Source organism: Hakea prostrata, chromosome 3, assembly GCF_041222555.1.
Source record: "Hakea prostrata isolate BN-2017 chromosome 3, UWA_Hpros_2, whole genome shotgun sequence".
NCBI classification, from domain to species: domain Eukaryota; kingdom Viridiplantae; phylum Streptophyta; class Magnoliopsida; order Proteales; family Proteaceae; genus Hakea; species Hakea prostrata.
Window position 1 is genome coordinate 4,789,540 of NC_142602.1, and position 9,817 is coordinate 4,799,356.

The window sequence follows — 9,817 nt, forward strand, 5'->3', positions numbered from 1 at the left end:
GCACTTTGATGGCTTTCCTTCCAATTCGATTACTCTGTTCCCACTTTGTCTCTTTGCCAGTTTTCTTTAATAACTCCACCTTTTCTTTTTTGACTTGTGCTTTCTCTTTCTCTCTCTTCCTCTTTTTCAGTCAATCACTGTTTCTTTTACCATTTTCAGTCTTCGTCATCTCTCTAACACCCATACTGTTGGTTAATATTTTTGTTAGCTCATTGGGAACCAAAGATTCTTATTTTGATTCAGAACTGAACCCAATTGTCAATTGTCAATCAGACACATTCTTCTTCTTTCTTTCGAAATATGATTTATATGCAAATTTGCGCAAGAAATCATCAGTCACAACGGCTACATTTAATATGCAAATTTGCGCAATAAATCATCAGTCACAACGGCTACATTTACAGTCTCTTCTCTTTTCGTTCGTTTCCTTGCGGGGTCTTTACAGGGTTGAGCGATTCGGTCCCACGACTTCCACTGGCGTTGATTTCGCTCTGTTTGTTATGATCATTAGGCTTCTTTGCATTCCAATCTTCCGCGAATTCCGCTAACAAGAGAGCTTAGAAAGAGAAAGATACAGGAGAGAAAGTGGAAGAATAGAAAATCGACAGCGAGGCTGTTCTCCGAAGCAAAAAGTAAAAGGAAATTCCTTCTTTTTCCACTTGTACTTAGGGTTTAAGCCGCTTTTCTCTTTTCCCCCTAATATCGTCGTCTGGTTCTGCAACTTCCATTTGGGTTAGTTTGAGGTAAGAACCCTCTCCAATGACCCATTTCGGTCGAGTGTTCCATAGTGTGCCTCATTGATGGGGTGCGTTAAGTCGAAGCAGGCAGTCTCGGTTACGCCTGCTTTCGATTACTCTGGGGCGTTAAGAGATAATGCGTCTGGGAAATTGGGTTCTTCTCAGCGCAACCGAGGCGGATTAGAGTTCGAGAAGAAGAAGGTTGACTCTAGGGATGGTAGCGTTGGTGAGTTAGGCGAGTCGAGGAGAGGAAGCTCCATAGGTGGGGAATCTTCCTTCAGCTTGAGGTTGGGGAACTTGCAGAAGTATGTGGAAGGAGAACAAGTTGCAGCTGGTTGGCCTGCTTGGCTTAGCGCCGTTGCTGGTGAAGCCATTCAAGGATGGGTACCCCTTAGTGGTGATTCTTTCGAGAAGTTGGAGAAGGTAAATTCATTTTCGTTACTCTCTCTACACCTAATTAAGGGAATGCAGGTAGATGTTTCTGAGGATGTATTGGATTTTTAGAGATTTTTAAAAGATAATACTTCCTGGAGCAAGATTAAGATAAATAATCTTACAGGTTTCTGCGATTCATCTCTTTCTTTCTTCTTTTTTTTAATAGATTTTTCTTGAAGAAGTCCATGAATATGTCATTTTATGTATCTCGGTCATACAGAATGAAGTTTTGCTTGTCATTTTCTCTTTGGGAGTGAATTTTTAACAGGTTGCATGTCCAATACCTTTCTGTAGTGCGATCTATCATATAATGATGATAGACATGCTTATTATCTGGAGATAAGATTTTAGAGGTTCAGCCTTCACATAGCAGTTATTGGACATTATGGGATTCAGATTATTTCAACTGTGTATTCAATAGTGTAACTTACTACTCACCAACTCTTGTTAAAGCTAATGTAACAATACAGCTGCTCAATGGATGGTATTTGCTTCTCACTCTACCAGCTTTTATCTTTGTACAATTGTTTTTGGTTTAATTGATATTACATTGCATCCTCTGTTTATGAGCCTATAACAAAAACTGGAGTTATTTTTTTGGTTTAGTTGTTCTCTTACTTCTTTAAGTGAATTTCCCAATTTAATGAAGAAACAGAGCGTTGGTAAGCTGTCATGAGGTAAGTAAATCTAGTACCTTAAAGATAATCAGAAGTTGAGTAAAATCCTTGGACATTTGGGAGATTGTCTTTATCCGTTAGCTTTTTAGTAATTATATGGAATAAGTATTTTGGTTTTGGACGTCATCATTATAAGCGCTAGAGTAATACTGTGTTCCTTTTTCCTAACAGGGTGTGTGGCCTATGCTAGCTCCATGAGTTTATCTATCTCTTCCCTATACAAAAAGACATCTCTGCCCCTTCATTTCAGGAGAAGAAAGATAAACACAGCAAAGTGTCACTGTAGGCCACAACTCCAGACACAGTTTTTTTTCTCCTATATATTGAAAAACCTTGTTGCAAGGTTGGTTACGAGAAGATGTTTACCTTGCTTGTCTTGGTTGTCTTATCTTCAAAAAGGGTTTTCAAAATAAGTTGAAGGTGGCTTATCATTATATCATTTAAAACTTGGCAATGTCCATAGAAAATGATTGTGTTACCTTCTATTGAAGAACTTTTGAGGATAAGACAAGAGGCTGAACGATGTAAGATTACAAATTCTTAATTCACCTACCTGGTGAAAACAAGATGCATTCTGCATAAAAGCTTCAGCTGCTCACCCAAATATTTTTACCAGAGATGCTGTTGTGTGAATTTTCCCTATTCTGTATTCTTTTTTATTTCTGCACAATATTTCCTTTCGTATTTCTACAGGAGAAAAAATGTCCGTTACTTAAATAAACATATTAAAAATGTCTTCTACATTCTAAGTAACTATTCTGAACATCTTGCATTTGTAGATCGGGCAAGGAACATACAGTAGTGTTTTCCGAGCACGTGACCTGAACACGGGGAAGATAGTTGCTCTGAAGAAGGTGCGATTTGACAATTTTGAGCCTGAGAGTGTAAGGTTTATGGCACGAGAAATATTGATTCTTCGCAGACTGGACCATCCAAACATTGTGAAATTGGAAGGGTTAATCACATCCAGATTATCTTGCAGTATATTCCTAGTATTTGAGTATATGGAGCATGATCTGGCAGGACTTTCTTCTTGTTCTGATATCAAGTTCAGCGAACCCCAGGTTTGTTGGTACTGTTTCTGTGCAGTAGCACCATTTCTATTTATATTTATTAGGTCTCAGAATAGTATGGTTGCTTAGGATCAGGATGTTTAGCTCTTTGGTTTCTAAGGGCCAGTTTTCTTACACACTCACATGTATTAATCCTTGAACCAATAGGCCACTGTCAGATAAAGCATCATGCTGATTCTGCAGCAATTATCATTGATGCCAACGTTTTCATGGCATTACCCTGAGGTCATACCTTGTTGGATAGTTGTGGGACCGTTGAGTGTTGTGTATCATAATTGTCTAGGTGTCGCCTAGGCATCCTGGTGTTGTGGTGGTTCTATGTATTCTAGTGTCACCTAGGTGACCCCTAAGCGCCTTGTTGAGTGTTGCCTTGATTCTTTACACTGGCCCTCCCCCGGGATGCCTTGTTGCCTAGCCGCCGTGACAACTATGCTGTGTAGAATTTGGAATTGGTATTTAATAATATAGTGTACATAACATGTCTCATTTAGCTTTTCTATATTCGTTTTCATTAAAAATTGATTTGTTTATATTCTCTAGGTGAAGTGCTATATGCAGCAGTTATTATCAGGACTGGAGCACTGCCACTCACGTGGGATAATGCATCGGGATATAAAGGGGTCCAATATTCTTGTCAATAATGAAGGAATTGTGAAGATAGCCGATTTTGGCCTTGCAAACTTCTGTAACTCAGGACACAATCAACCGCTAACCAGCCGAGTTGTGACACTGTGGTACCGTCCTCCAGAACTTTTGCTTGGATCCACTGATTATGGAGCATCTGTGGATCTATGGAGTGTCGGTTGTGTGTTTGCAGAACTTCTTTTTGGGAGGCCTATCCTTCAGGGAAGGACTGAGGTGAGCATGTTGTTATTGTATAAAATTTTCATATATGACTTGTTTTCAACAATATTGCTGTGTTCAGTCATTTTAAGTGGATGGAGACAGAAATGGGCTAAGAACAAAGCAATTAAATATAGTTTTTTTTTTAAAAAATTGATCCATTGGCAAATTGGTTCTTCCACAGAAGGGATTTTCATGAAGAGATGTAACTTAGAACTGACAATCTAAGGTCACTGTAAGATGTGCCTGATCCGGTTAATCTTTGATCTTCTGGGTCTCAGTGTGATCTGTTTAATTGTCATTATGGTGCTTTGAGGAATTGGATTGCTTCAATATGGAACTTGTGAAGTTATCTTGCTGTCCTGTAGGAACGTGACTCTTCATTTAGTTTAGTAGGCATATCAGGTCATATTAAGGTTATCCACTGATGTGACGACTGACAATAATTTACAAGTTGCAATATTGTTTGATTTAAGAAGAAAATCACTCAAAAGATAACTTGTTTCATTGGATTCTATGATTTCTAATTAGACCTTTCAGTTTAAGATAACAGACTGGTAAAATGACTTTACACTTTTCTTATACTTTATCCTTATATAGAGTGAGGAAAGGGCAGTGGATATTTTTGGAACTGCATTGTAGTGTGAACATCTTTTTTTCATTTTAATTTTGAGAAAGAATGCGCATGTAATGTCTGTTTGGAGGGAAAGGCATCCTTACCTTCAGATTAGAAGTATAATGCAATATAATGCCATTTTCATATAACTTCAGTCATCAGAAAAGAAAATGATTTTTACATTTTTCAAATCATTTTTTTGTTTTTCTCTGGTGTTGTTGCATTTATAATGGATTCGTTTTTCGTGTCCAGGTTGAACAATTGCACAAAATATTCAAGCTCTGTGGTTCTCCACCTGATGAGTATTGGAAAAAGTCTAAACTTCCCCATGCAACCATATTTAAACCCCAGCATCCTTATGAAAGCTGTCTCTGGGAGACCCTTAAAGAATTTCCCACAACTGCTTTTAATCTGATAGAAACTCTTCTTTCTGTTGAACCATATAAGCGGGGTACTGCCTCCTCTGCTCTTGCATCCGAGGTAACAAAAACTGATAGCTGTTTATATACTATTCTGTGGTTTTCTGAGTTGCAGTCTTCCATTTAGTGATAGAACATTCTAAGAACTTGTGAGACTGAACCATACGTTGCATCATTATAAAACAATTTTGTGAATGTAACTTTTGGTGTATGGAATTGTGACCACTCTCTTGATGTCACCGTCCTCCTTTTAGCCTTCAAAATGTATCCTGATGTGAAGACCTAGTCTGCCACTTGAGAGATTGCTTTTCTGATTAGACATCTTTTTGTAATCGTCCTCAGTATTTCACAACAAAGCCTTATGCGTGTGACCCTTCAAGCTTGCCAAAATATCCACCGAACAAAGAGATTGATGCCAAAATTCGTGAGGAGGCACGAAGGTACATTGCTTTTCTCTATGTTTCAGTTTTCCTTTTGTAATTATTTGGATTCTGCTCAATTATGATTCATCCCAAGGTTGAATAACCATATTAAAACTTAAAAGTCAGTCAAGCTGTACCCATTCTAGATTGACTCAGTTTCAGTGGTATGAGTCCATTCTCAAGGTTAGGTTCTACATTAAATCAAGACTGGTTTTCCTCAGGTGACATCAGAAGTTCACATTATGTACATTTTGTCAAACTTGTAATCGAAGTGTTTTTAATTCTTATGGCATGTTAGACTCATCAAGTCATGTTATTGTCAACCAATTCACCGCACCTATCTATTTACTAGAGATTGGCTCGCCTCAAATTCCAGATTCATTGGAATGAAATTCACAAGCTGGGGTGAATCAAGCCAATCATATCAGTTATTTTTATTATTTTTTGTGGTACTGAACCTAAGTGTACTAGCCATACAAGGAGCTAGTGCTACTCTTTATCTTTATCATGAATAAAATGGACACAGTAATTTAATTAAATCCACAAGTCGCATGTCCTGACCAATTTAATGAATTTAATAAATTGCCTTGTGAACCAAATTTGACCTTTCAAACTTCACAAATATCGTGGAATTAATTTAGGTGACTGAAGCCTCTACCCAGTCAGCAAATACAACAACTCAGCCCTATCTGAATTAATGGAGTCAGGTATTTGGATCCTTGCCTTCCAATCAGCTCTATTCGAGGTCATACTGTCATGCATGTCTTTTCTCACCACTTCTCCTAAGGTTATTTTACCCAATCAGCAAATCATGAATATAAATCAAGCATGAAATTTGTTAAATTGTGGACCTGGCATTCAATGCTGTTGCTTGTACTAGTGGCAAGGCCTCTTTTCTATTTGATTCACTGTATTGCTTCATTGTTTTCTCTATATGGGCTATTAAGCACTAAATTCTTTTCCAAATAATGTACATGTTATGCTTGAATCAGGAGACCTGTTTATGAACATGTTTTCCGGGCAAAAAGGAATGATGAAAACTCAAGTTGTCATTCAATCCTAATTAATTTTAAGCCCATCATTATCATCTGACTGTTTTGTTGGATGCAAAATCGTTTTCTATATGTTCTAGTTATTCAGTCAAAAAAAATCTGTAGTATTGAGTTACTAGCTTTTTTTTCAGGAAAAAGGCTGGTGGAAGAGGACGTGGATGTGAAGCAACAAGAAGATCAGGAAAAGCGTGCAAAGCTTTGCAAGAAACAAATGTAAATAAGTTGGCAGCTGCACAGGTCGCTCTCTCTCTCTCTCTCTCTCCCTTCTCTACCCCTTGGGAGAAACTATACATGATTTTCTTTCTTATGATTTTCTTTCTTATTCATAAGCCTGACTCCTATCTTTCACAGGTGCTGCAAGAAAATACTCTAGGTGCTGATAAAATTAATGGAGATGTTGCACGTATGCCTAAGCAAGATAAAGTTGCTAGTGCAGATCCTGCAAAACTCCCAATATGTTCTTTACAAGAGCCTTCCCATATTAAGAATGCATCTCAAGGGGATGTTCCTTTCTCGGGCCCACTACACAAAGATACTAGATTATGTGCAGACCCTTCAAGACCATCAATAAATATGGCACAAGAGCCCTCCCACGTAAAGAATGCATCTCAAGGAGATGTTACTTTCTTGGGTGCAATAAATGTGACTGGATCGAGTGGCTTTGCATGGGCAAAAAGACGGAAGGAGGATGCCATGTCAACAAAATCTCACAGTAGGTCTAGTTCAAAAAGTCAAGTTGCAAGTGCATTAGAACCATCAAGTGGCCTGAAAAACACTCCAGACTCAAGAAGGCAAGGGAATGGAGATGTATCGTATGGCGATGGCACAGATTCTAAAGGTCATGATTCACACGATATGAACATACATGCATTGCGGAAACAGTGGAGCCAGTTTGAGCGTCCAGATTCTTTTGATGCATATGATTACCATTCTCAGGAACTATCAGCTGCACTTTATCAAAAGAAAGAATTGCCCAATAAGAAAAAGAATCTGGTAAGCCTAACATTCCAACTTTGCAAATCAATGTTGAATTACGCAAAAATCCACTTGAACTTGGTCAATCAGCTCGGTTAGGTTAGTCAGGTTCTGCATGTAGATAAATTCATTAGTGGTTCTTCCAGGTCTTGTAACTATAAATGAATAAGTTTCAAATGTTTCAATCATACTACGATGTTGAAAAACTTCTGAAGTCTAAGTTTAAATGTTTGATTCTTTATTTTCCTTACTTTTCTTATCTAAAATTTCAGGGCATTCAGGATCAAGGTGACAGGATTGAGTTCTCTGGACCCTTGTTGTCTCAATCGCATAGAGTTGAAGAACTCTTAGAACGACATGAGCGCCAAATCCGCCAAGCAGTCCGCAGGTCATGGTTCCAAAGAGGTAAAGATAACTTCAATATAAAGTTCTAACTTTTCTGGTGTATGCTGATACATGTACAAGCCTTAGGCTCTAAAGTCCAGCTTTTTCCTTCTCTGGTCCTTGGGCCCCACAGATCTACCACGTACATTCATCCTAGAGTTGATCAGTTGATTTGCAAACTTCAGGTCCTTGATACCAGTTTTGAGTATCATCTAGACAGCATTTTTCTCTTTAGCATGCTAATTAGTGCTAATCGCATGAGCCTGTACAGTCCATGTCTTCTAAGAATAGAAAAATTGTCTGTGGAGTCTAAATTTGGGAAATATCTTGGTTTCTCAAGAAGCCACGACAGGATTGTTTTATACTCGATAAAATGTGGTTTTGACAAGTTTCAACAATAATTCAAAATTTTCGGTAGTTTTGACTAATAAATACTAAGTCATGTTCAATTTTAACTAGGGGGGTGTAAACGGACTGGATTTGGATCGGATAGTGGTATATCCATATCCGCATCCTATTATATTCGGATGGATTCGGATAATATCCTATCGGATTTCGGACGGATTCTGTCGGATTCGGATGATAATCGGATAGTTATTTTCTTAAGTAGATTCTTCTAAATGGGCATGCATATAGATTGAATACAAGTTTTCAGCCACTTGTTTGCATCTTTACCTTTTTATTTGTGAGGGCTAGGTTTGAAATTTAAGAATTTAACAACTTTTTGTAGCTATTTTAGTAGAAAATCTAGAAAAATAGTCACATATCATAGGTAAAATTTATAAAAATAAGAATAATAAATCTAAATAAGTAACTTAAATCGGATAATTTTATCGGACGGATAATAATCGGTAAGAAAGGGGTATACCATATCTGCATCCTATTAATAATCGGATGGATTCGGATACCCCTAAACGAATGCGGATGCGAATTCGGAAGCGGATTTCGGTTATCCATTTACACCCCTAATTTTAACCATTGTCAACCATCTCAATTTCAGTATTCTCAACCAACTTAGATGATTTCTACCAGTTTTGACCAGCCCGTCACATATTGCATTTATTCCAAAAATCCCTGGTGTCAACCCATCTCAGCCACATCCCTGTTTGTGGTTGATTTCGAACAATGCCACTTTATACTAGACCACATCCAAATGAAGTGGTGGGACCAGTGAGTCTATACCAGAAAGGACCCAAAACAGGGGCAGGGGACCAGTCAATGAAGCTGGGCTTGCAGCAAACGTGTGAAGCAGTGGAGGTGCAAGTTAGGGAGTCAGTCATTTGCATCGTCAGTCATCAGTTAGTTAAGTTTGTTGTTTGTTATGTAGAAAGGAAAAGGGAGAGGGGGATACCTTAGAGTTGTATTGGGTTTGGGCAAGGAAACTTGCAGGGAGAGTACTGGGCTCTTGTAGCCATATCAGTGTTTCCCTTCAAGTTCTGAAATTGGTGTACTACTCTGTTTAGCTGAAGTTATTCTTTAATTCCAAGAGTCCTAATTTGTGTGCACAAGAGGCTGGTGTTTGTGTGTGAAAGGTGGAAGACTACACTGCCATAAATCAGGTGCTTAACCCTTTAGGTGCCTGTGGTTAGCATTACTTTGATCAATATATTGCCAAAAAAAAGGGAATCCATGATTTTGGCACTGTTTTTTCAGCAAAACCTACTTTGTTCTGTTTAGGGAGTGACGATTTCTCCAAAAGAGCACCTTTCTTTTTTGATATAGCTCTATAAACATCTACCATTCTTTGGGGCTTTACAAGTTGAAGATTCTCAACTTCAAAATTTGTCAATGCCTTAGTTTGGGTGCTTATACTAATGAGTTTCCAATGGCAGGGAAAAAACATGGAAAGTAGCTTGTGAGTATTATTCGAAGCGTTCTGCAAGAAGCCAGAATAATGTAATATAAAACTGAGGAAAAAAGAATGCTGATACCGTGACGCCTCCAGTTTTAAGTGGGCTGCTCATCATCAACAAGCTCGATTGTGAAACCATCAGTTTCAGGGGATCAGACCCAAGGAAACAGGTAATCACATAACTTCTCGCCCACAGGGGGGGTGCTCAAATGCAGTGAAGATGACTCATAACCATGTCCGAAATCAGAGTTTTAAGTAGAGGATGAGGCAGTGGTCAGAAAGTAACATATCTTGGCCAATGTGAATTTTCTATTTTGTTTTCCAGAAAGGGT

General features: G+C 38.2%; 1 protein-coding gene across 4 annotated transcripts; it reads left to right on the forward strand.

The window, feature by feature from the left end:
• On the forward strand, positions 1-9,540 carry LOC149020220 (protein IMPAIRED IN BABA-INDUCED STERILITY 1-like). 4 transcript variants are annotated; one of them, XM_089148317.1, is made up of 10 exons: positions 1-1,160; positions 2,629-2,738; positions 2,832-2,913; positions 3,463-3,780; positions 4,634-4,861; positions 5,143-5,240; positions 6,406-6,511; positions 6,626-7,267; positions 7,522-7,654; positions 9,466-9,540. In XM_089148317.1, the coding sequence occupies exons 1-10, from the start codon at positions 801-803 to the stop codon at positions 9,483-9,485; spliced, it is 2,097 nt and encodes a 698-aa protein (XP_089004443.1). In that variant the 5' UTR covers positions 1-800; the 3' UTR covers positions 9,486-9,540. The 4 variants fall into 4 exon arrangements, with proteins under 4 accessions (XP_089004443.1, XP_089004442.1, XP_089004444.1 ...); XM_089148316.1 differs by having other exon boundaries at positions 2,629-2,913; XM_089148318.1 differs by lacking the exon at positions 1-1,160 and adding an exon at positions 1,169-2,192 and having other exon boundaries at positions 2,629-2,913.
• Positions 9,541-9,817: the final 277 nt, after the last annotated feature.